The 26,702-nt window shown below is 50.8% G+C and overlaps 1 protein-coding gene across 4 annotated transcripts; it reads right to left on the bottom strand.

Annotated features, from left to right (window-relative positions):
* Positions 1–713: 713 nt before the first annotated feature.
* Positions 714–26,698, bottom strand: TOGARAM1 (TOG array regulator of axonemal microtubules 1). 4 transcript variants are annotated; one of them, XR_007631456.1, is made up of 22 exons: positions 25,239–26,698; positions 20,544–20,700; positions 19,922–20,056; positions 18,986–19,282; positions 17,375–17,592; positions 16,622–16,836; positions 14,596–14,696; positions 13,381–13,464; positions 12,943–13,109; positions 11,990–12,179; positions 11,741–11,875; positions 10,828–10,981; positions 9,985–10,090; positions 9,419–9,654; positions 6,906–7,064; positions 5,594–5,720; positions 5,341–5,459; positions 4,482–4,671; positions 3,129–3,348; positions 2,536–2,622; positions 1,137–1,455; positions 714–1,013 (listed from the first exon to the last, which is right to left on the bottom strand). XR_007631456.1 is itself a non-coding variant. In XM_050335705.1 (21 exons), the coding sequence occupies exons 1-21, from the start codon at positions 26,685–26,687 to the stop codon at positions 1,208–1,210; spliced, it is 4,794 nt and encodes a 1,597-aa protein (XP_050191662.1). In that variant the 5' UTR covers positions 26,688–26,698; the 3' UTR covers positions 714–1,207. The 4 variants fall into 4 exon arrangements, 3 of the variants coding, with proteins under 3 accessions (XP_050191662.1, XP_050191663.1, XP_050191664.1); XM_050335705.1 differs by having other exon boundaries at positions 714–1,455; XM_050335706.1 differs by having other exon boundaries at positions 714–1,455; positions 12,002–12,179.
* Positions 26,699–26,702: the final 4 nt, after the last annotated feature.

Here is a 26,702-nt window from a genome sequence, read left to right as displayed (position 1 = left end):
CACAGCCCCGGCCCGGCCCGGCCCGGCCCGGCCCATGGCGCCGCTCCCTCAGCGCTGGGCACGGCACGGGACGGGACGGGACAGCCCCGCGGGGACACCGAGCAGCGCAGGGTGCCACAGACCTTCGGGAGCGGGCAGCTCAATGCTGCCCTCAGTACCAAACCACCGCCCGCCGCCACAGCCCAGCGCCACACGCCTCCCTGGGCAGCCCCCGCCCACCCCTTCAGCGAAGAACTTGTCTCGAGTATCATGCTGAATCTCCCCGGTGTCGTTTTAAGGCCATTCCTCTGCTCCGCTCGCTGCGGGCACGGCTGAAGAGCCCAACCTCACTGCAGTGTCCTGTCAGGGACTGCAGAGCCAGAAGGTCCCCCTGAGCCTCCTTTTCTCCAGGCTGAGCCCCCCCAGCTCCCTCAGCCCCTCCTGCTCCAGCCCCTTCCCAGCTCCGTTCCCTTCCCTGCACACGCTCCAGCCCCTCCGGGTCCTTCCTGAGCTGAGGGGCCCGAGCTGGACACGGGATCTGAGGTGTGGCTGCAGGGTGCCTGCACAGGGGACAGTCCCTGCCCCGGTCCTGCTGCCACACCGTTCCTGATCTAAGCCAGGATGCCCCCGGCCTTCTTGCCCACCCGTGCTCACGTTCAGCTGCTGGCACCAGCACTCCCAGTCCCTATCTGCCAGCAGCCACTCCACCCCATTCCTTCACAGAAATACATCCCTTTACAGAAATAAATCCCTTTATTTATTTATCTATCCTGTCAGGTCCCATGTCCAATGCGTACAGAGCCCATGGCTGGGGAAGGAGAAGGGCCCACCAGAGTGGTGGCTCCTGCCCAGCCAATACTGCACAGCTGCCTGAGTGGGTACAAAAACACGAGTTCTTCACAAACAGCACACAGAACGTTGTGGTTCTGCATCCCTGTGCCCAGGGTTCTCTTCCACTCCTCTGTGCAAAGCATGGCGCTGATGTGACCATGGGTGGTTGTTCACCAGCAATCCAGGGGCCTGGGCTGGATCCTCTGAAGAGAAGCACAGATGGGCTGGGGGCAGGGAGGGGAGCCAGCCCCACCCTGCCCCGTTCAGACAGGCTGTCCCAGCAGCTCCTCCAGCACTGTGCATGCTCGACACAGGGATGTTCCCACCTTGTCCCGTGTCCCCGTCTGCGTGCCCGGGCCAGGCGGCCGGTGGAGTTTCACCCTCAGCGCTGGTGACTTTACGTTCCTGTCTCCAGAAGCTCTTCCAAAGCCTTCCTGACGTGTGCTGGCTGTGCTGCAGCGTGGGCCAGCAGGCTGGGCCCCATCTGTGCAAACAGTGCTTTGGCCAGTCGGGCCGTGGCTGTCCGGAGGCTCCCGCCGGCCCCGGCGCCGCTGCTGGACGTGTTCCCCAGGAGGGGCCAGAGCACAGGCAGGACCTTCTGCTCCACAGCGTGGGGCTTGCGCGGGTACAGCTCCGGCACCAGCTCTGCAAACAGCAGGGAGCCTTTCAGAACTTACACACTCACTGAAACACACTGCAGATGATTCCTTGCTGCTCTGTACAAGAGCTTGGTGTTGCAACATCATCGCTGTTCCCATAAAACATTCCAGATTTCTGTACAGACACCCCTTTTATCCTCTTCCAGAAGTTCACACCGTAGCCCCAGTGCTGCTGACAATTACCATTTTCCATTAAATTAAAACAAGTAAAAGAAGTGAAGGTTTTTTCAAGTTTTTTTCTTAGTTAGGATTCTCAAAAGGGCCTTAATTTCTCACAGACTAACACATCTGTTTTTCCAGTTTCCTCTTTATCTCAGAAATAAGCAGTAGGTACTGGAGTTTAAGGGAAAAAGTAGCCTTATCCTGTAAATACAGAATCATAGAATGACAGAATATCCTGAGCTGGAAGGGACCCACCAGGACCATCTAATCCAAATCCTGCCCTGCACAGAATATATATTATATATATATATATATAGCACAGACTGTCCAGTGTGTCCTTTAGTTCCATTTCACACAGAATTCCTCTGAAAGGAAGCCAAGTCACATGTTTGGGTCAAGAGTATTTCCCATAAGGACATTCCCTGCTCACTTAAAACAGGAAAATTTAGCATTTTTCAAGAAAGACCTGGCTGGGAGGGTGGGCAGGCCCTGGCACAGGCTGCCCAGAGAAGCTGTGGCTGCCCCTGGATCCCTGGAAGTGTCCAAGGCCAGGTTGGAGCACCCTGGGCTGGTGGAAGGTGTCCCTGCCCGTGGCAGGGGTGGCACTGGATGAGCTTTAAGGTCCCTTCCCAACCCAAACCATTCTGGGATTCCTGGAAAGATCATGAAAGAATTATCACTGGGAGAGGGAATGCAATTCCCTATTAAAATTATAATACACTTAAGCAATGTATACATCTTAATCCTTAAGATACTTAAATACCTAAGGTATTTAAATGTAAATTAAACCCTTAAGATACTGATACATATTTATACATTCCAGGTACAGAGCCACCACCCTCCTGCAATTAATTCCCCCGATGAAGATGGTACCAGACCACCAAGCCCAGCAAACCCCCCTTACCAGCCAGCTTTTCTGTCAGGTCCTGCTTGGCTTTCCCGCTCAGGAACTGGGCCTTTGTGCAGAAGGGCTGCAGGAGCAGAGAGGTGTCTGAGGGCAAAGAGCAGAACAGGTTACAATCTCTAAATGGAAAATTAAACACAGTGGGGGAAAATGTAAATAAGAATCTTACTAATATCAGCTTCAAAAATCACACTGACAGATTTAAGGGAATAAGAGCATAAAAACATATTCTTAAGAGAACCATTGGAAGGGGCCTCCAAGCCCATCCAGTGCCACCCCTGCCACGGGCAGGGACACCTTCCACCAGCCCAGGTTGCTCCAGCCTGGCCTTGGACACTTCCAGGGATCCAGGGGCAGCCACAGCTTCTCTGGGCAACCTGTGCCCCTTCACCACAACAAACAGCTGCTCTGGAAAAATAACCAAACCACCTACTGACGAAATACAGGATGCCTTGTGTGGCTTAAAAGGTATGAGAATAAATCCAGTGATTCGTTACACAGAGTAACAATCCTGCGAAACTCTTGGAAAGAGTGGCACTTTCAAATTAGACTTTAATTAAAACTCTTTAAGCTTAAGAGAGTCAATTACTCACCTAAGTGTTGACAGAGAGCCTGGATAACGTTTGTGGCAGCTGTGTAAATCCCTGGATTTTTGGAGTTGAGGTTGTTGTCTACTATGGCAGGAATTAACATGTTGATCACGGGTGACAAACTGTCTTTGAGCAGTGGAATCATCTTGTGCATCGTCTCCAAAGCCACCTGGTTCACTTTGCTGTTGGAGTCGTGGAGGCGAGGCTTGAAAGCATCAAAGATCTGGAAAAGCATCCAGACAGCATTCTTGGAATTAGGAATTAATGTCTGAGATGGAGAGTACATTTCCTGAGCTATTGTTACACTTCAATTGTCCATCTTGACAAAACATGGCTCTGACATCTCCAGAGGCTGGAACTGGGTGGTCTTTAAGATCCCTTCCGACTCAAACCATTCTGGGATTCTGTGACATGCAAACACCCAAGATCGTTTTTTGAGCAAATAAAGCAGCATTTGATATTTTAATACTTTATTCATTCAACTCTCTCTCACCTCATCTGATCTGAATCCCTGCTGTGCAATGGACTGCAGGTACACCAGCCACCTGTAACTCCCTAGGACTAAAATTTCCTGCAAGCCAGGATTTTTGGGAAGACATGGCTCTGTTTAGCACAGACAGTGCTTGAAAGGTTTCACACCATTCACAGTTCAGATACTGGGAAGTTCCACAGTAGAATTCCACAGCACTGTAGGAGGATAAGCTTGGGTTTGCTTTCCTTGTACCTGTCTTTAATTTACAGCTGCTGGACCTCTTCTTTCTCCTAAAGAAAGGTCTCCTTTCCTACCAGACAGGATCCTCATCCTGAGCTTTTCCATAATAAAGACTTTCCCCACCTTCTCCCACACAAACAAATCCACAACTCCACTTCAGAGACAGTTTCTCAGATCTTGATTAATCCTTGCTGCTCTTTTTACAACCTATCCAGTATTTTGATGTTTACCCAGAGTGGCATGGACACAGCACACAGTATTGCAGAACTCATGGAATCACAGCACGGTTTGGGTTGCAAAGGGACCTTAAAGCCCATTCAGTGCCACTCCTGCCAAGGGCAGGGACACCTTCCACCAGCCCAGGATGCTCCAAGCCCCATCCAACCTGGCCTGGGACACTTCCAGGATCCAGGGGCAGCCACAGCTGCTCTGGGCAGTAGTTCAAAAGTGCCTTCTCTGAGTGAAAACTTCCAGCTTTTTTCTATTTACTTCCTTTCTCCCTTTGTATCTCCCCCAGTCCTGCCCTGCTCCTCAAAGCTCTCTGTTAACCACTGCCATTCAAAGAGGGAGTCAGGATTTCTATCGGAAACCTTCAGTGACGCAACTGTAAAGACCTCTCAAATCCAACCTTTTCCTACAGTTACCTTCACAAGGTTTGCAACCACCAGGCCTGGACTGTTCTCTGTGTCCAGCAGCAGCTGCCTGATGCCAGTTATCCTCTCTCTGAAGTCTTTGGCATTCAACAAACCTACAACATCTTTAACATACTCTTCACTTTCCAGGGCACTGCGAGGAGCTGCTTTCCGTGGCACCTCCCGGGCTTCTGTGCCGTCCCTGTGGGGAAGGAACACGTCACTCAGTGAGCACAGGAGCAAGCTGGAACAGGAGTCTCATCCCAGACATTCTCTTCCCATCTGAGTGCAAATATCAGAAGGGAACAGAAAATCTTTCACTGTAAACACAGTGATTTAAAAATAAACCACCCAATAGTAATTGTTGTTCCCAAAGTCCCATATCCATTCTGCTCCAAATGCAGCTGGTTTTGTGACCAGTAAGAGCTGGGAACTTCCCTCCCATCAACGGGTCAAAAAAACCTCCAAACTTACTGTAGCTTAAGTCTTTATTCTCAAAGAACTTTGAAAACTGATCCCAGTGTCCAAGGCCAGGCTGGGCAGGGCTGGGAGCAACATGGAAGGTGTCCCTGCCCATGGCAGGGAGTGGCACTGGATGGGCTTTAAGCTCCCTTCTGACCCAAACCATTCCCTGATTCTGTGATTCCATAGTGTGAATTCCAAGAGGTTTGTGTGCTGTGTGTATTTCATAGGTGGTCAACAGACAAATTAACTTCAAAATTACCAGTCACTATATTTAAGAGTTTAACACGGGACAGGTCACAGTTTTCCTTTTCCTACAGGAATGTTTAATTTTCCCAGCCCTGTGTGGATATTTGTACACTCTCTTCTGGTCAAGTTCCTCCCAGGATAAACCACTGGAGGTCATTACCTGTCTGGGACGCTGAGAGCATCTCTGGAAGTGGGGGACGATCTCAAATGTCCAACACTGCCAGTCTGGGAACGTCTTCCTTTGGCAGAGGGTGTGTCCAATGGCATCTCCCCCAGACCCTGCACAGAGGTACAACATTAATTCAGGGAATCACAGGGAATTCTCGTGGCTGCAGTGCTGGAGACTGTCTACAGCTAAAGCCCCAGAACACCTTTACCTGTCCCAGCTGTTAAACAAGAGCTTTCCCACACACCTTCTCACGGAGGCTGCCAACAGCTTCCTTAATGTAAGGCAGGTCCTTGGCTGGGATGTGCTTCTCCAGGGCCTTCTCAAACTCAGGGTGGGCCATCATGCTGAAGAGCATCCTCCGGCCATAGTACCTGCAGGAGCAGAGCAGGACACCCATGTCCACCAACAGGGATGGCTCTGGAATTTGGGCATTATGCTGTGTAATTCCTAAATATAAAAGGGCAGCAAGATTGGGTCCAGGGAAGGGAACAGAGCTGGGAAGGGGCTGGAGCAGCAGGAGCAGCTGAGGGAGCTGGGGGGGCTCAGCCTGGAGAAAAGGAGGCTCAGGGGGGACCTTCTGGCTCTGCAATCCCTGACAGGAGGGGGGAGCTGGGGGGGGGTCGGGCTCTGCTCCCAGGGAACAGGGACAGGAGGAGAGGGAACGGCCTCCAGCTGGGCCAGGGGAGGCTCAGGTGGGACAGCAGCAGGAATTTCTCCCTGGAAAGGGTGGTCAGGCCCTGGCAGGGGCTGCCCAGGGAGGTTTGGAGTGCCCAGCCCTGGAGGTGTCCAAGGCAGGCCTGGCCGTGGCACTCAGTGCTCTGGACTGGGGACAAGGTGGGCATCGGGCACAGGGGGCTCCATGGGCTGGGAGGGCTTTTCCAACACAAACAATTCCATGATTCCAGTATTGCTGTTGATATGTGTAACCAGACCCTTCTCATGCTCCCACAAAGATGCTCCAGGATCACTGTGCTCCAGGATCACTGTTTAACCAACAACTGAGCAAATCAATGACAAGAGCCTTCCACTGCAGCTGCCTTTAAGTGGGATGGTCCAGCCTTGTCCATCAGAGTCTGGAGCAGATCCAAGTGTGGATCTCAGTGCCATGACTCCCTCTGTGCCCAGCAGAGCATGTCCTGTGAGCCCCTCTTCTTCCTGCAGCCAGGGTGTGTCCAGCAGCACCAGGTATTCAGGTAATTCCTGCCACATACACTATCCTAACAACCTGGAAGTGCTGGGATATCAGCTGGACTCAAAGCTTTGTTTTGGAAGGGACCTTAAAGCCCATCCAGTTCCACCAAGGAAGGGCCACCTTCCTGTAGACCACGTTGCTCGAAGCCCCATCCCACCCTTAATGATCTTAAGGATTGTTTCCACCCTTCAGGATCCCGTGACTGTCCTGTGTCCTGCTGGGCACACCCAGGGAGCCATTCCCAGGTTCCAGCCCCTCTGGGCACACCCAGGGAGCCATTCCCAGGTTCCAGCCCCTCTGGGCACACCCAGGGAGCCATTCCCAGGTTCCAGCCCCCCAGGACGCTCACCCCAGGCTGACTCACCGTGTTTGCTGGGAGCTGTCCTGAGCGAACCTGGCCGTGGCCGGGAGCAGCCGCTCGGCGCAGGGTTTGGGGCCCGCCAGGATGCGCTCGGGGCCCAGGCGCTCCACGATGTCCGCCAGGTGCTGGGCTGTGCATCTCCTCACGGCAGAGTGCAGGTGGCTGAGGGGACAGCAGCGCTCAGGGACAGCTCGGGCAGGGGCTGCACACAGCGCTCCCTGCCCACCGCACTCCCAGGGCAGGCACACCGTGGGGAGCCCATCCCGGGACACCCCTGCCATGGGCAGGGACACTGCCAGGGACATGGGGATTTTAGAATTGCTGGGTTTCCTTAATTAACTGTACAATATTTCAGAAAGCACATGCCTATGTGTTCTTTCCATCAGCTATAAGGAAAACAAGTCCCTGTGCTCAGGGACACATCCTGGGGACTTCATATCAATGTAAAATGAATAAAGCATTGACTATTCTAGTTCTGCTGACTTCTAAAGATCCTGCACAAGTCTAATGGCCCCTGTTTTGTCAAAAATAAACAGCTGTGCTGATGAAAACCAGAAAAAAAGCCAGAACCAGCTTTCAGACTCATGCAGCTAATGAGCCTTTTATGTAAATCCTGTGTCCCTGCTGATCTCACTTGTGTTCAAGAACACAGGTCTGAAAACTCAAACCTCTCCAATTTTATACTGGGATTGAAAATCCTCCTTTGAGGGCAGTTTCTAACTCCTGCTGCACGTTCTGAGGGGACAACAAGAACTGTGAGGCTGAGACCTCACTTCACACAGCGAACAAGGCCCTGCTCCCCAGGAATGGCCCATGGAAACCAGCTGGAAAGATTTTTGTGTGCACAGGACACCTTAAACACATTCATACAGACAAGAAATAGGCTTGTAAATTCCTGAAGTAAAATCCCTTTCAGCCCTAGCCCTGGAATCATGCTCCTGGATCAAGCACCTGCTCAGAGGTGAGTCCCCAGCAGTGGTGCAGTGCCTTTAGAGCAGCACCTCCCAAAAGCAAACAACAATGGGCTTAATTATTCATAGAATAGTTACAAATTATTATAAAAATTACAGAATCCCAGACTGGTTTAGGTTGGGAGGGACCTTAAGCCCATCTCATTCCACCCCGTGCCATGGGCAGGGACACCTCCCACTGGAATTATTCCCACATTCCCTGTCACAGCCTGCAGAGCTGAAGCTCCCGTGTGCTGCAGGGCCTTTGCTGCAGGCATGGCCAGAGATTCCTGAAGCCAGGACTAGCAAAGCTGCACCTTTAGGCCATCCCCTGATGTGTTATCCATTAAAAACATATTGTATCCCATGAGTTACAAAAGGCTTCCTAGCTGTGACCAGATTAATCCCTGCTCAAACACTGGCTTCTGAACTAAGGCTGGGGTGGTCGCTGTCTGCTGCCTCTATTCACAGAATCATGGGATGCCAGCCTGGTTTGGGTGGGAAGGGACCTCAAAGTCCACCCAGTGCCACCCCCTGCCATGGGCAGGGACACCTTCCACCAGCCCAGGCTGCTCCAACCTGGCCCTGGACAATTCCAGAGCTGAGACATCCATCCCAAGGCTGATTTTTGCCTTTCAGTTTAAAGCCCAGGTCACTGCAGTGGGGCTGTCAGGAGACTGAATCCATGCATTCCACAAACCACCAGCTTCCCCTTGCCAGGAAATAAAGGAGGAACTAAAACATTTTAATCCTGACTAGCTGTGAGGATTTGGAGCTGTGCAGGAAGCCAAGGACTGATTTAGAATGGAGCACCTGAAATATGGCAAGAGGAGAAATGCAGCCTGTGAAATGTCACCAAGTGGTGACAGACAGCAGATAAGCACCAGAGCTTGATTTAAGTATTGATGGTCAGTGAATGAGGAAAGAAAGGGAAAACAGACTGAAAAGGGCAAGGGGAAGAAGGGAAATAACTCCTGCTACAGCCTGAGGGGAGCTCAGGCCAGAAGCAAAGCAGGCAGGCAGAAAGGGAGGCTCGTGTCTGAGGGACTCCAGAAAATGACAGCCACCTCCACTGGAAAGGAAGTGAAAATGCAGACACACAGGTATGAACCGGCTCCAGTACAGGGAGGAACAGCAAACCAAGCAAGCTGCTTGCAGCTAGAGAACTGTGAGTTATAAATCAGCTTTCTGAATAAAGAAGGGTGCTGAAATCTGGGCAAAACAGCATTTGATTGCAGAGCAAATGAGAAATGAGAGTGTTACGTGAGCTTTACTAGGCAAAGCAAAACAGCAGCTTCCTAAAAATACTGCAGTAACAGCAAATAAAGCTACTGAAGTGGTGCAAAATGGCCAGAAAATACACCAAGCTCCAAAATCAACCTCTCACATAAAGCACAGAAAGGAACAGGGGGGCTTTTATCCCAACAAACATTGCCCTGGGCAGAGATTTAACAGAGCTGGCTTTTCCGATTCCTGTCCATTTTATTTTTGATTTCCTTTCAAAAAGCCCATATAAATTGACTCTATTCACAAGCAATTTCTTTATGAAATCTGTGTAGGAATTACCTTTGCCCTCCATTTATAAGAGAACAAAGTGCACGTGCTGGAGTCACATTATTAACCATGGCCTTCAGTGCCTTGTCTACCTCTTCCCTTATAAAAGTGTTGGATTCCCCAGCTTTGTGCAAAAGGACTTTGACTGCATTATCTAGTTCTTGGTCCATGCTCTTTTTCAGGTGGGTGAACAAATCCCCTAAACACACCACAGCAGCTCGAGAAACACCTGAGCGTAAATTCTTGACCTGCACACAGGAAAGACCCAAAAAACAATGAATAATGGTGATAAAATAGACTTCAACATAAACAAAGCTTCATGTTCCCCTTTGTCATTTTAAAGAAACGTTAAAACAACGGAGAAATAAATTTTTAACTTGATTCACAATGGGTGAGAATTAAAATAGATACCCATAAAAACGTTATAAAGTTACAATCTACAGGCTTTCAGTCTCTTTTGAGACTGTGTAGTAGAGGAAAACTCACCACAGTTGAACATAACAGTTCACTTCAGAGAGCTATAAAATACATATATATACGTGTATAGCCAGTGGAATGTTCTGATAGGAAAATTTAACCTCTTGAGCCACAGCCAAGCTTGTTTCGTGGAGCTTCGCAGTCAGAACAGGGGCATGGTAAGCAGACAAGCACCTGACAAAGTTCAGACCCTCAATTTTCTTCTCCCTGGGTGCAACAAAAAATACTGTTTCACGTCCAAACAACTTGCAAATTTTCACGACAATATTAAAATTCTAAGAAATCAAACAGCAAACAAACTGGATGGTAGAACAAAGCAATGACAATCATGGAGTTATGGAATGGGTTGGAAGGGACTATCTCTCCACGCCCCTGTCCTGGACAGGGACACCTTCCACTAGCCCAGATTGCTCCAGCCTGGCCTTGGACACTTCCAGGGATCCAGGGGCAGCCACAGCTTCTCTGGGCACCCTGTGCCAGGGCCTGCCCACCCTCCCAGGGAAGAAATAACGTAGGAAACCCTTTCCAAAAGAGTCTTTCCTTTAATGTGGGACTATTTCAGCCTAGCAGTCTCTCAGCTGTGTCCCACAGTTCTGTTCCCAGCTTTGCTAGTGGCGATTAAAGGATCTCTTCCCTCCCCCAAATCAAAGGCAGCAGCACTGGAACCACATTCCAGAGGGAGAAAGCACCAAGAAGGGGCTTCTGTTCCACAGAAGGCACCAGGAAGGTGTTGGTAGGGCCTCTCCAGAACAGTCCTTAGACTCAGACACCTGTACAAGCCCCTGAAGGCTCAGTGTAAGCTGCAGCTGGGCTGCAAACCCCCCTTTTGTCCCGTGTCACTGCCAGCCCCCTCACCCTCTGTGCTGCTACGCCCCTCTGGCTGAGTTTGGGAGCCAGTTCCCCCTGAGCAGCTCCCACAGCCCCCCAGGTTGCTGTGCACCCACCAGTCGTCGTCAGCCAGCAGTGCCAGGGCCTCTGCCAGGGCAGTGTCGGGCCTGGGGAAGGGCTGCAGCTCCGAGGGGTCCAGCACCTCGGGGCCGGGCGTCACCGCCGGGCCCTGCTCCTTGGGCCGGCCCCGCGGGGCCAGCGACGGCTCATCTGCAGGGCACAACATCCACGGGCAGTGACAGCTTCCCAAGGGCTTCAGTCACCCACAGAGCAGGAAATACGAGAACCCCGAGGTACAGATGGCTGCTGCAGGGAGCAGGCTTTCCCAGAGACACGGAGTGGTGGAAGGGTTTGGGTGGGCAGGGACCTCAAAGCCCATCCAGTGCCACCCTTGTCATGGGCAGGGACACCTCCCACCAGCCCAGGGTGCTCCCACCTGGCCTTGGACACTTCCAGGGATGGGATATCCCCAATGATTTGGTTCCATTCATATAAATTAATTTTTTTGCACATAACCACCACTGCAGTCACAAACACACATGCAGTGGATTGTTTGGTGTGAAAATGATGCCCAGTGTGCTGAAACACAACCTCTAAGAGCCTCTTGAGAAATTCTGGAGACCCTGGAGCACCAAGGAGCATCTATTCTCAGAGTCTTTCTACTGCACATCTTAAAGGCAACTCAGTGCCCAAACAGACCAAGAAATGATTTTTCTGGGGACAGAAGGGACTCCACTTGTCATTAATACATTACATTATTCAAGTTGCTGAACAAATAAAAACCCTCTGATGTTTCAAACACCTTCCTAACAGATTAGAGGATGAGTGGAATCCCCAGTGATGAACTAAATCCCCTCCACCACCACAGTATTGATGCTCCAGAGCACCTCAGGACTGTCCATTGCACAAATAAATTGCACTTTGGAGCTCTCCCACTCCACATACCCAAATTTTACAGTCCCAGCTTACCAGAATCCAGCAAGGGGGAACACTTTGACCTCTTCAAACTGGAAGCTCTTCTCAGAGAAGGATTCAAGGCCACATTTTCTAAGGACAAAGCTCCGTTTCTTGGCCATGTTAAAATATCCCCACAGAGATTAAACCCTAGAAACGTCCAAATGACAACAGCGACAAAGCAGAACAAGTTAAAACCCACTATTTCCACTCCTACTGCCCATTCCAGCAGCTTTTAACAGTGGATATTCATTTAGGACAAACCCTCATCCTCACTTTCTGCTGTCAGTCTCTCTGGTTCACTCATACTCAGTCTAAGCCCTTCCCAAGGGATTTCTTCCTTCCCTTCCAGGTCTTTGCCTTCCTGATGCTCTTTATGATTGAGTTCTTTTTTTTCTTCTCTTCTCTTCCTCCTCAGCTTATCCTGGGCAGATTTTGACATGGTCACTTTTATCTGCAAAAAATTCATGCACAAGTTACCCAACAGCTCATCCCCCAGCTCCTGATGTTGGTAAGGTCAGCATGGAAAACATTTCCACCAGTGTGAGCTGACCCTGCTCCCTCTCGTGTTTATGACACTTCTTGCTCCTCAGGAATCTCAGCAACTTTCAATACATCTCTCCCTTCACTCCTTCTAATTTGACCCCCCTTGAGGAGTCGTATCTTCAGTGGAAATCAGAAAATTCAGACACTTTTTATCATTAACTTCAAGTTTTAGTCATCTTAAAATGTTATTTTAAAGGCTTGCAGAACAACTTCTGAGTTCCATTTCCCACTTCACTCAGATAACTCTTGCTCCATTTACAGGTGTAAATAGTATTTAACAAACAGCAGATTATGGGCAGATATTCAGATAGTTTGTAAACTACCCTATGAATGGAGTTTAATTTCACTATTGGAGAAAACAAGACCTGATCCAACCCAGCCCATCCCTCCTTCCACATCTCCATGTGCTGTGGGAGTCAGAGGATGTTTTCCAGCTCCATTCCCTCCTGCAGCCCTTCTCTGGAGATTTCTGAGCTAAGTGGGAAGCTTCTGACAGGCCAATTGCAAAATATCCAGGGAGAACCAAGAGGAAAGTGAGGGAGCAGCAGCTGGATGGCCGTGGCTGTTTAATGGAACTCTTGTTCCCAGGACACAGAGACTGTGGCTGTGCCCAGCTGCATTCACACCTCTAAAAGCAGGATGAGATGGCATCCCAGCCCTGCCGTTCTCACCTGTCTGTCATTCTCAGCATGGAAATGGGAAGCACTGTTCTGCTGGAGGCTTCTCCCCAGGGTCCCTGGGGATGGCTCCGTGTCCTCTCTGACACCCCGGTCATCCCCATTGGCCACACACGGCATGGACTGGCTGTGAGCTCGGGCAGGGGGGCTCCCAAAAACACCTGGAAGGCAGAGCAGGGGATCACAGATGGTTTGGCTTGGAAGGGACCTTAAAGCTCATCCAGTTCCATTCCTCTGCCGTGAATGGAATTGTCTGTCCAGGAACTGTAACCCTTTCAAGAACAGTTCTTCACATTCCCATTAAACTGGGAATTGTTTACCATCTAAAACCTTGAATGGAGTTTATTCTTCTTCTCCCACTCTCTAAAGGCACGTTCTCCCTCAGTTTAAGAACTCAGTGAGACACAGGAGGTAGTTTTGGTTCTGTCATACCTTTACCAACAACCACCACGGCGTCTCCAGGCAAGAAACCCAAATCATCCTTCAGTGCAAAACCAGACACGGACTCTGCAAGGCCTGGAAGGAGAAACATCACACATGTAAATCATGTCTGTGCTTTGGGACATGTTCATGACCTTTTACAAGAATAAAATATCTTAAGTGATCACTTTCTTGAACCAGTGTATTGTCAAGTTGCTGAAGCCAACAGGATTTATTAAACACTCCTACAAAGGATCTTCATATCACACTGACATGAGCCCTCTGGAGCCAGGCTGGGAGAGCTGGGGGGGTTCACCTGGAGAAGAGAAGGCTCCAGGGAGACCTGAGAGCCCCTGGCAGGGCCTAAAGGGGCTCCAGGAGAGCTGGAGAGGGACTGGGGACAAGGCATGGAGGGACAGGACACAGGGAATGGCTTCCCACTGCCAGAGGGCAGGGACAGATGGGATATTGGGAAGGAATTGCTGGCTGGGAGGGTGGGGAGGGGCTGGAATGGAATTCCCAGAGAAGCTGTGGCTGCCCCTGGATCCCTGAAGTGTCCAAGGCCAGGTTGGAGCAGCCTGGGCTAGTGGAAGGTGTCCCTGCCCATGGCTTTGAGGTCTCCCCAATCCAAACCATCCTGGGATTCCGTGACCTTATCAGGCTGTCAGCTCTTCCCTCCCAGCAGGGCCAGGGCCTGATTAACTGGCTCAATAAGCAAAATAAATGTGCTGCTCATTAATTTCCACTGAAGGTCAACTCCTCACAAAGGTCTTTTCATCCAAGGAATGCAAAACCATTAACCACAGCATGGACTGCCATGGACAGGTGGGATTTGCTCTCTGATTATTCCTTGGGAAGCCCATGTCCTAATGCATCCTGTGCACACAGCTCCCCCAGTTCCTTTCCCCCACCCAGCTGAATCCAAACTGATTGACCACCAACAGTCACAAGTTTCTGCCCATGACAGGAATCTGCAGAATTCCCTGTCAGGGTAGAACTCAAGCCCCACTGTACCTCAGTTTCCCAGCAGGAACTGAACTGCTTGCAAGCCTGGAGCTCCTTCCTCACCTGAGCACCACCAGAACCCCAGTCTGACCCCAAAGCACCCAGAATTGACCTTTTTTCAATCACTGAAGGGATGTGAGCTCAGGGAACAAGCGAGAACAGCCACATCAAGTGGCCTCTGCGTCCCCTCAGCGAACAAGGCGTGCACTGCCAAGAACACACCTGTGCTGGAGTGATGCTCTGCCACGGCTGGGGCTCTGCTCCTCACTGGAGATGCTTTTGCAGGGTGGGATTTGATGCCAAGCAGTGGAAAGGTGTCTGACCTGTTCAAATAAATGCAGTTTATAAGTACCATTCTAGGCAGAACCCAGCTAAAAACACTTTAAAGCAACAACAACAATAGATTTCAGTTTCTCCCTGGACAAATATTTCTACAAATATCCACACTTGGTTGGAAAGGAAAATGAATCCAGTAGGAGTTATCTGATGAGCACGTCCATTATGAAGAACAACATGAAGACAACCCTTATGAGGAAACCTTACACCAGGAATAAATCTGGGATACATTCAAAAAGTAAGGAATTGTTTGGCCTGGGGATCGATGATGCTGGTTCCAGCCTGGCAAAGGAGAGTGACCAAATCCCTCTGTCACTCCCAGGGATGAGCTGTTCCCAGCTGCTCCTGTTTCCCAGGAAAATGCTGTTATCTACAAGAACAACTAGCATTTCCTTTTTTTTAATGATTCTATGAATATTAAAGATGATTCAGCCCAGAGCTCTGTGGCCAGCTGGGTGAGGGCACAGGGAAACAGCAGCTGCTCCATGTCCTGCTGGGGCTAAAACACACACAAATAAGCACTCCATTTTAAGATCCAAAGGAAGGTCCATGCTCCAGGAACATCACTAATATCATATCCAGCTCCCATGGCAGTTTATCAGGAGATAAACCAAATCATTCCAAAAGCAAACACACCAGACTCCCATGTTCTTGCTGCCCAACCACAGAGATTTTGTGAACAGACAAGGCCAACTTATTCCAGTGCTCACAAACCACCATCTGAGCTAAACTCTCTGGCATTTTTATGAACATTCCAGAGCTTCCAGTGTCATCCAGAATGGATCCTGTCACTTCTCCAAAGTCACTCTCACTGCCTCTCCTCCTTGCTAGGCCACAATTCCTGGCTCTGGGGATCCTGTAAAACATCCAGCTCAGCCCAATGGACAGGGCAGGGCCTTGCCTGGACATACAGCAGTTTACAGCCCTGACTTTTTAGGTACTCCAGCACTTTAATGTGGTATTTTAAATACTATTTATAAAACTGTGACTCAGCAGTGATGTATATAGGGAAGGGATGTGAATATAAACTGGTTCTGAGCTCACAACTGTGAAAACCTTCTGTTTGTGAATCATTCCAGCCTCAAAAACCTTTCCTCTTTTATTGCCTCTCCTTCTTTCTGTTCTACTAATACAGTTGTATGTCAGTTATATGGAAGGGAGGGTTGGAACTAGGTGATCTTTAAGGTCCCTTCCAACCCAAACCATTCCAGGATTCTATGATTCTGTATAAAGATGTATTTAGTACACACAAAAATAAAAGGTATCTTCAGATCAGAGTTACAAACAGCTTTATCACTGGCCTTGAGACTGGCAAATTCCTGAGAAACTTCTTTATTTTATTAAAAAACAGTTTATAGTGCTCATAACCAACTGGTTACTGCCCTTTACAATGTGTCATCAGACAGCTCCCATTTAGAAGAGCTCTGTGAAGGCATTTTAAATTAACAATTATCTGTCAGCAATAAAATGGAAACAGTTCTTGTGCACAATAAGAAACATCCACATTGTCTTGCTCTTCTCACAGAACCCAACCCATTCCTTCTTCAGTTTCCAGGCCATAATAAGCCAACCTTATCCTTGCTCTTAACTCATTCTCCTCCTCCCTCCCCTGCTCAGCCACGGGTCATGTCCCTTCTGCAAAGTCTTCATCAAATATTTACCTCCCCTGGCAGTGCCTCCCTGCCCTGGGCTACTACGGGAACTCCTTCACCTTAAAAGCCAGAAAAAACCTGGAATAACCTAATAATGCAACTCTTGCAGTTTTAGATATTAAAATCATTCACAACGAGAAAGATCAAGCTGTTAAGCCAAGCAATTTTATATAAAGGCAATATAATTTACTATTGTTCTTTCACCAAGAGCAGCAGAGCCTGTGTGAGGGTAACAGCTGAGGTAACAGAGTGGCACTCACATCACTCTCCTCCGGGGCAGGGTGGGCACGGGGGAGGGCAGGGAGTCCTGGCTGTAAATGCCACTCTCGCTGGGGGAGGAGCCCTGCGAGGGGGAGTCCCCAGACAGGTCCAGTCTCGCTGCAGGCTCGGGGCTCTCCAGGTCGGCAAAGCTGCTGCTCAGCTGGGCCCTCTTCTTGGCCGCGCTGTTCCGCAGGGAGCGCAGCGAGTTCTGCATCTGCACGGCAGGGAGAGGTGACAGGGGGAGCACTGCACGGGGAAAAGCCAAGAGCTAAATAAAGCACATTTCTGAGTGTCCACTCCAACAATCCTCGAGGCCCTGCTGGCCAACGTGACCACCATCTACACTGAGCAATGCCTGTTAAAACAATCCCTTGGGAAGCATTTTACTCCACAAGAGTAATTATCCTGCAAGCAAATGCACTTCCTAAGGATGCTGCATCCCCGCTTCACTTCCCAAAGCACCGGGACACATTCCTGCAAAATACATCACCTGCTCTACGTGTTCTCCCAGACCAAAGGAAGGGTTTGAGGGCTCACAGCACACACAGTGGGACCCCAGGTTCTCCCCAGCAAATCTGCCCAACACACAGTCACAGGACCAGGGAATGGTTTGGGCTGGAAGGGCCTGAAAGCCCCTCCAGTTCCAGGGACAGGGACACCTCCACTCGCCCAGGTTGCTCCAAGCCCCGTCCAACCCGGCCTTGGCCCCTTCCAGGGATGGGACAGCGCTGTTAGGAGTGTGTTTTACCCACCTCTTGCTGGTCCACCTCCTCAGCATCCAGGTGCAGCCGTGCCAGCCCCGCTGCCAGCTCCCTGCCCCGCTGGCCCAGGCAGGAGCCCTCGCTGTCCTCGCTGTCCCTGTGCCCCGTCCTGCCCGGGATGGGGGGCACGGGCAGGCCCCGCCGCCCGGGGGGGGCTCTCACCGCCCTGGCCTTCAGCTGCAGGGGGGGCTTGTCCAGCACCTTCTCCCCTGGGAACACATGGAAAGCTGTCAGGGGGGCACCAACAGCCCCAGGGCACGCTTCCCACCTCACTCACACCCAGAACTGCTTCTCCACCAAATGAGTGTTCAGAACACAGCTGGGCAGCCCCAGTTACCAATTTATTCCACTTCTACCACCTCCTTCCTTTAAGAAATTATAAATTAGTGTTTCATGCCTGTGCATACCAACACAGAACCACAGAATCACAGAACAGCCTGAGCTGGAAGGGACTCCCATGGATCATCCAAGCCCACCTCCTGGCCCTTTAGTCCCTTTAAAAAGTAATTACCTTTCCTAATGAACAACAAAAGACTCATGCCCTAACAGACTCACCTGTAATTCTGTAACAACACAGTCACTCAAAAAAAAAACAACAAAAAAATTGAAATGCATATGGAAAACAGAGAGAAATCAGCAAGGGACAACCACATCTCCAAAATAAAGGCACATTCCAGGGACAGGTGACTCCCAAAGCATTGTTAGAGATTTTCTACACATGCACACAATATGAGTCTCAAAGAAGATGAAATTTCAAACAGATTTCTTTCATTTGATGTGGAAGCTGTTACTTTGTTTACAGGTGCCTCCTGAGTGATTAGGAATCAATTTAAACTAAACAAAGAGTAGAGATATTTTTAACCTAAAAAAAGGTTGCCTTTAGCAAGAGTTCGAAAGAAATCGGATGAATTGTTTAAGCAACTGTAATTAAATAATGTTACAACTATTCAAGCTTGTTAGCAAGGTTCACCAACGTGTGCATGAGGACTCCAGACAGGAAATCAGAGCACAAACATCATGTGAGTGTGAACTGGGATGAAATCAGCACCAAATCTGCTCATGGGAGATGCAGCTGTTTGTAACCAGGTTTTAACAAGCTGTTCTGAGTGGGGGCAGTCTGGTATGTCCATCCCAAATGCAATTCCTTCTGCAGGAAGGTGTCCCTGCCCATGGCTGAGCTTTGAGGTCCCTTCCAACCCAAACCACTCTGTGATTCCATGATTCAAGTGAAGACAAAGAGCACGAGTAACACTTTCCTTGCCCGTGGATTCATTGGGGTGTTGACAACAGCAGGTGTTCCTTCCTGGCTGTCTCTAGAAGTGCTCGATTTTGGGGGCTGGTTTGATTTTCCTTTGAGGACAGCCCTTTCCCTGGCACAGCAGGGCTGAGAAAAGCAGAGCTGAAGCACAGGGTGCTTTATGGCAAAGGCTTCATTTTTAGGAGAAGCCTGCAGGGATGTGAGCAGGGCAGCTGTAAATGCCCCCCATTCCTGGCACTGCCCCCTTCCCTCTCACCTCTCACTGGGGGTTTTCCATCCACAGCTTGAAATCCCTCAAAATCCAACCCCCAAGTCCCTTTCCATTACACTGAGAATGTTCCTACCTGTGCTGTCTCCTGGCTTTTGGCTGAGCAGCTGCTTCTGGGAGCCAGGCTGAGGCAGCCCCTCGAAGCTTTTGCGAGGCCAGGAGTTGGAGAGGCTCGTGGGACTGTCCTGGGCCTTCCCTGGGGATGCAGCTGGAGAGGAGAGGTGCTTGGGGCTGTTCCTGGGGGAGGACAGAGGGCAGGAGGGCAGGATGAAGGTGCCCTGGCTGGCACTGAGGCCTTGGAAGGACATGGTGGGCTCTGCCTGAGTGCAAAACCCTCTCTGCGTCTTGCTGGAAAAATTCAGGCTGGAGGAAACTGGGCAAAGGAAAAGAGAACAGTATTTGTGACAATCAGCTCTTATAATAACAATTTACAATTAAACAGTGCACCACAAAAATAATTCACAGTGAAATATCACACCATAACGATTTACAAGGAAACAAGACACCATAAAAATCTGCAATTAAATAATACACCACAATAAGTTATAATTAAAGAATACACTATAAAAATAACTTAAAATTAAATAATACACCATAGTAATAATTTGCAGTGCAGTGATACACCGTCTAGACTGTCAAAGCCTGAAGGTTTTACCCAAGCAGGCAAATCTGGTACTTTACATTGCCCCTCCAAATGTGAGTTTAAGCCTTAAACTATTTCTCAGGCTTGTTTTAGAGAACTATATTTAAAATAAAAGGATGACACAAGTAGATCACAGTTCTGATTCCCTTACAGAAAAGGTGGTGCTGTAACACCCTGATAGTCAAATATCAAAGGTGGGAGCTGTAAATGAACCACTAATGAAAATACAAAGGAGGAGGCACAAATATGTCTGAACAGGGACTGGAAAACCTTTCAGTAACAGTTTTTATTTCTTAAGGCAGCAAAGAAATGAAGAGACAATTGCAGAGTGCCATGCACTGACTCAGGACACTGTCACAGCCCACGTACCTTTGTCCTGCTGACAGCTGTTCAGCCCCCAAAACTGTAACTCCGAGTCCACACAGCCATCCTTCCCACGTGCCTGGGGGTATCCAAGTGCTCCGTGCTTCCCTGGATTCTGGGGCTGCTGAGAGTCCATAGCACCTTCCAGGAGCAAACACAGACGGCTGGGTCAGAAACACATGGTGTTCAGCAAAGAATGCACAACAACATTTCCTGGTGAATTAAAGACTCTGTGTAGCTCAGAGTGTAAAATCCAAATACACTGAGAGTATTTCATTCCAGAGTCTCTAAGCAACCCCCTAATACAGCTCAGAGGGAAAAAGGGAAAGGACTGGCTGTTCCTCCAGGGCCCTGCTCCAACTGGGAATTGTAAGGGGGCAAAAGAAACCCCAAAACAATCGCCTCTTTGAGCATGTGACAATAAAGGGAAGCAAACACCTAAAAACCCCAAAACACAGCAAGTGAGCAAACTTGGCAAGGCCTCAGGGCTGCTCAGAAAGGGCCACAGGGAGAGAGCAAATCAGGTCTGGTCTTGCCCAGGCTCTTCAGGAGCCTTTTGGCCACTGAAACACCAAAATGGATGGGTCTGTTCTGTACAGGCAGCTCAACCCCCCCCGCTCACACTCACCAGCACAAACGGAAGAATTGCCAGAGTTCACTTCCACACTGCTCTGCAATAAAGTCCTGGAAGCTCTTTTTCTGTTAAAAAATAACTCCTCACTGGCTGGGACTCCCTGGGGGGGCTGGAGCTTTGGGGAGTGAAGGAAATCATTGGATGCAGAGAACTGGGGGGAAGAGGAAGACAAGCTGTGTGTGAAAGGAAAGCACATTTCCCTGCCCTGGCAAACAGCAGGGCACAAACAGCACTGCTAAATGCAAAACATCTTGGTAGAGGTTGTCTGCTCCCAGATATTCCAATACTTGAAGCATCAGAAAGCATTTTAGTTGTTTTCCAGGTCTTAAAATAAAACAGGTTAGCATTATTCACACACTGAGGGGGAGAAAAAAACAGCAAAATAAACTGGTAGAGAATTGTTCTATGTTAAGAATTAAATTTTAAAAATTAAATTTTGAGGGTTTTTTTTTATTTTTTTTTAACATAAATGTTGGCATTTTGAATTGTGTACATTAGATGTGAGAGTGTTTCAACAGAAAACAAAATGCCAGAGTGGAACTTGAGCTGTGCAAACTTCAGGTTTAGTCTCAAAGCTGGACCTGGGGATATCAGCAGCCTGCACTGGGAACTGGGCAAAGGTAAGGGGAAAATCTCAGTAGCAGCAGCATTCAGCAAGGAAGAGATCATGTTTTAAATGAAGGTTACTGATTTAATTAGGAACATCAGTGATTTACATCATCTCCAGGCTGCATTTCCTCCGCTCTCCCCTTTCACAGACGAGGCTGCACAAGGAGAAGTCTGAGCAGAAATGGAAATATTTATTCAGTGTTGGAAAAAAAAGCACCATGTTCAGCCTGAAAACTCCTTTATTCCCATCCTGCTTTGTGAATGGGGGATTTGTACTCCAACACCTACATAATACATAATTTATAAAAATAGTTATTTTTCATTTCACTGAACATTTCAGTTCACCACAAAAACGGGATTCTCTGACTGGGAACTTCACAGAAACTCTTCGAATATGAAAGTGCAGTTCTCCATGAGCCCACAATTCCATGATCTCCCCAATCCATAGGCTGGCCCACACAGTGCAAGTTGTTTTGGACAGGGAGAGACCCCCAGAACAGCTCCCAGCTCTGCCAAACCTTCCCTGCTCCAGGAGAAACCTCAGGGGGAGTTCACAGATTGTCCTCAAAGTTCAATGTGTGGGTCAGACAAACAGCAGCCAAATGCTCTGGGTCAGCATCTTTAAAGGGTTTCACTAATGCTGTGATGGGGTTTCACAAAAATATCACAAAATAAAGCACAGAACTTCAAACCTGGGAGGAGAACCACGAGCACACACTAATTGTTTTTAAGTCCTTGTAACATTTACTCTGTCACCCAGAAAAATAGGATTGGTTATGGAATACAGACAATATTAAATAATTAGTTAAATCATTAAGTTTCAACAAAATCTTTAGGTCAAAATTCCACCCCCATATCCTGCCAACAAGGAGAAAAACAAACCTCATAATTCAAACTTTTTAATTACATATTCCTCATTCTACTCCCTCTGAGACTGTTCTCGTTAAAAATGGAAAATGAACTCACATGAGGTACCTGTTGGCAGTAAATAAATACATGAAGCAGGAATTGGCCTGGTTTTCCATTCAGGGCTTTGAAAGCCAAGCAGTTCCCAGAGGGAGCTGAGCTCCAAGGTCCACAGCTGTGTGGACACTGGTTCTTGGGGGAAACCCTTCCCTGGGCCTGGGAGGGGGTTGGTGCTTAACAAAAACAACCACAGTTTTATCTTGCCTTCCAAACCCACGCTGTGATTGACTGCCAACACTTCCCAGGTTCCCATGGGATTGGTGTCCAAGTCTCCAGCCGGAGGCACCCTCAGCAAACCCCCCAAAATGCCCCAAAGCTCCCCATTAAATCCCCTCCCTGAGAGCCAGGGCTAAAGCTGCTTAAGCGGCCTGCAGGGATTAGACTCTCACTGCAGTATTTTAGGATGAGTGCTTAGAGCACAGCAGGCTCTGGGAGACACCAGGATCCCTCCACACAGGGGACACGGAACAGCAGGGAAATGGGGACGGGCTTTGTTCCTGGTTATCCCAGTCGGGATAAAAGAGATGGAGCCTTGGCATTCCTGCCCCTGGGATCACATTCCAGAGTCAGAGAAGATGAGAGTTCAGAAGGGAATGTGGGATTGCTTGCAGCATTCCTGGACTCACTGCTGTGACCCCTCATGGATGGCAGGGCTGGGAAACCACTGGAGAACCAGGAGGTTTGGTCACAGCAGGACGAGAGATGTTTCATCAAGAACCCAATTTAACAGCGCTGACAGAATCATGGAATCATGGAATGCTTTGGCTTGGAAGGACCTTAAAGTTGATCTCATTCTACCCCCCACCACGGGCAGGGACACCTCCCACTACCCCAGGCTGATCCAAGCCCCGTCCAACCTGGCCTTGGACACTTCCAGGGATGGAGAATCCACAACTCTCCAGCAGAAGCTGCCAAGCCCTTGGGAGTCCCTGTGCTTTATCTACCTTTTATTTTTAGTACACATTAACTTACACATGTTTTACTTCACATCTTATCTGATCAGGAAAGTCTAGACGTGGCCTTGGACAGCCACTGTGTAACATGACCCTAAAAACCCCGGCAGGAAAACAGCTTTAAACATTAAACTCCTTCCATGCATCCCTTCAGCCACAGAATGACTCCAAAAGTTAATTTTTAAGCAAATTCATTTCAAAGGAATGTCTGAATTAATAATTAATATTTTAAATGTCAAGTCAAGTACCAGAATTCCATGCATGATAAATGAATTTACCTCACTGAAGGGAGTTAAGGGGAGACCCAGGGCTGCCTTCCCACACACACTGATTTCTGGCTGCCCCCAGCACAGGAGCTTTATTTACACAGCTCATGGCAATCTCACTTCAGAAGGGCTGTCCCAAGGACAGGGAATTGTCGGGAAGGAAATCTTGGCTGGGAGGGTGGGCAGGCCCTGGCACAGGTTGCCCAGAGAAGCTGTGGCTGCCCCATGATCCCTGGAAGTGTCCAAGGCCAGGCTGGAGCAGCCTGGGCTGGTGGAAGGTGTCCCTGCCCATGGCAGGGGTTTGAAATATGATCTTCAGGGTCCCTTCCAACCCAAATATTCCATGATCTCTATGATTGACACCAGCTCTAAATACACTTTGCATATCAACAAAACAGAATCCACCAGTGACTTGCTGATCTCTCCCTCTCTCCAGGGTTGGAAACCTCGGGCACTCCCCCCACTTTACAGGATAAACACAACCACAACACAAGCAGGTGTACGAAAGGTTAATTTCTGTTAGAAAAGAACCATCTCCAGAGCACCTTCCCCATTCTGAGCTCCAGCCAGGCTCTGGTGCCTGTGTTAACTTGCCCTGTGTTCAGAAAACCACAGAGAGCAGCAGCACAGGGCTCAGCCCAGCCTGCCTGGAGAGCACTGGCAGCTGATATTTCTGCAAGCTTTAGTTAATACTGCCAAACTGCTGCAAAAAGAGAAGCCCTCTTGCTCCAGAGGTGTTTCCTACGGATCTTGGTGTCCAGGCCCTGTTTGTAGATACTCCAAAGGAACTCAGCTGCCTGATTCATCAACCCAAAAAGACACAGATCTCTTTAGGAGCCTGAATTAAAGGTAACAAACACCAAGGAAGGGATGAGCACATCTGCATTTGGGTCTAGACATGAACGTTGAGGTTCTAAGTACAGAAACATTAACTCACATTTATTTATGCTCACAGTTTCCTAACAGCCTGGTTGCAGAGGAGCACTCACTGTCTGTGACATCATCCAGCACAGCAACAAGTTACCAAGCAACTGGGAATTAAATTCTCACTACGTAAACGTGGCAGGAGGAATCTCCTCTGCACAGCCTTTGATTTCCTGGGATCTCTTTGCTTCAGTTCAATCTCAGGAGACAAATAAAATATGTCCACTTATAAAAACCCCAACCACCACAGAAACCCCACCACACACAGATACCACACATGGGTGTTGTACCCAAAACGTGTCCTAGCACCACTGCCAAAGGCAAAGCCAACTGGACAATATTCCAGAGACTCCTTCCCTTTCCAGCTGCTGACTGGCTAAGCGATCAAATCAAAACTCCATCAGAATTGCTATTCCAGCCTGACCTACAATTTTCCCAGTGGGATCAGCCTGAGGAGCAAGAGCCATCCAGGCATTTGGCATCCTCCAGGTTTCTCCCAGGGCAGTCAAAGAGCCCTAGCTCAGCCCCACTCCAGAGCCTGAGCTGAAGGAACGGGTCAGTTCTCCCCCAGACAGCTTCAGGACCCTCTCAGCAGTCAGGCAGATGCTCTCAAACACAAATATACGAACAAAGGCTGTGTTTTCCCCACTCTTGTGCTCATTTCTTGGGGTTCATCTGTCACTGCTGGCATGCCAGAGCTACGACACAGTGGTCAGGCCTAAGACATGACCTCAGGGAGCCCAGTAACTTCATAAATTGCATTTATTTCTTTTTAATAAGTGATAAGTTGATTGGTTAAATCTGACACAGGGAACTGCCAAACTTGCCCTCCCAGACCGATGTGAGTGCACAGATCCCTGCCCATAAATCAGCCATCCCTCCCAAATATCTGCCACTTAACGAGCCTCTGACAACTTTCCAACCTCCCCTTGGAAATGCCTTAGGATGAGCGATGCCAGGGAGTTACATACCTGCTCCACACCCTTCGGGAACGGCATCCTGACTGCCGAGCCACCTTCCCCGTCTCCAGCCAGCTCGCTTTCCCACGGCAGCTTGTTCTTCCCTCTGCCGGCGCTCAGGGCTCTCCTGGGGCTCACCGCTTGCCCGGCACACCCGGAGCCGGGGCCGTGCGGCGCCTCTTCCCCGGCGGGGCACCCGCAGCGAGCGCTCTGCGTCCCGCTGCCCATCAGCAGCCACTCGGTGTCGGCGCCGGGGGGGCGGCAGCGCCCGCGGCAGCGCCCGGCGGAGGGCAGGGGCAGCGCGTACTCCACACAGCCCTGCTCGCCCAGCCTGGGCAGCGCCTTCCTGGCCAGCCGCGCCTGCAGGGCGAGCAGGGCCCCCGCGCCGCCCGCCCGCAGCTCCGCGGCGCCCACGGCCCCGAGCAGCTCCTGCGTCCGGCCCGAGCCCATGGCCGCGGCCAGCGCCGCCAGCGCCTCCAGCGCGGCGTGCCGGACCCTGCGCTTCGAGTCCAGCAGCGCGGGCGCCAGCGCGGCCGCCAGCCGGGGCAGGTCCAGCTGCTCGCCGGGGTAGGTGAGCAGCGCGGCCGTGCAGGTGTTGAGCAGCTCCTCGCGGAGCCGGGCGCTGCGGTGGCGCAGCAGCCGCTCCTGCAGCAGCAGGCGCAGCACGGCCCGCGGCCCCGCGGCGCCCATGAGGCGCAGCAGCAGCCGGGCGCCGTCCCTGCGCATCGCGGGCTGCGTGTCCCCCAGCGCCCGCGCGGCCGCGGCCACCAGCGGCCCGAGCACGGCGGGCAGCCTCGGCCCGAGCCGCAGCGCCAGCAGCCGCGCCGCCTCCAGCGCGCCCCGCGCCACCGCGAAGTTGGGGTCGCGCAGCAGCGCGTCCAGCAGCGCGATCAGCCCGCGCAGCGCGGCGGCGGGCGCGGCGCTCAGCGCGGCCGGGCTGCAGCCCTCCAGCGCCCGCCGCAGCTGCTCCACCGCCTGGGCGCGCCGCCGGTAGTCGCGCCGGTCCAGCAGCCGCGCACGGAGCTCGGCGGGCACCAGCGGCAGCTCCGCATGGCCGGGCACGGGCCAGTCCTCCGCGTCCCGCGGCGGGTCCAGCGGCTCCGAGCCCCGAGCGGGGCCGGGGGGCTCCGTGTGCCCCGGGCCCTCCTGAGGGCCGGGGGGCTCCGCGTCCCTCGCATCCCGCCGCGGGTGGAGCGGCGCCGTGCCGGGGCCCTCCCGAGCGGGGCCGGCGGGCTCCGTGTGCCCCGGGCCCTCCCGCGGGTCGGGGGGCTCCGCGCCCTCCTCAGCGGGGCCGGGGGGGTCCGTGCCCGGAGCCTCCTCAGCGGGGGCGCCGCGCTCCCGCAGTCCGTGTGCGCTGGATGCAGGTGCCGGTCCCGGTCCCTGTGCCGGTCCGGTGCCGGTCCCGGGCCGTGTCCCCGCCCGCCCCCGCCGGGCTCGCCCATGTCCCCGGCCCGCGGCCATGGGGCCCCTCAGGCC

Source organism: Myiozetetes cayanensis, unplaced genomic scaffold, assembly GCF_022539395.1.
Source record: "Myiozetetes cayanensis isolate MyiCay16 unplaced genomic scaffold, myiCay2020 scf6-25, whole genome shotgun sequence".
NCBI lineage: Eukaryota > Metazoa > Chordata > Aves > Passeriformes > Tyrannidae > Myiozetetes > Myiozetetes cayanensis.
This window is presented reverse-complemented; position numbering and strand designations above follow the sequence as displayed.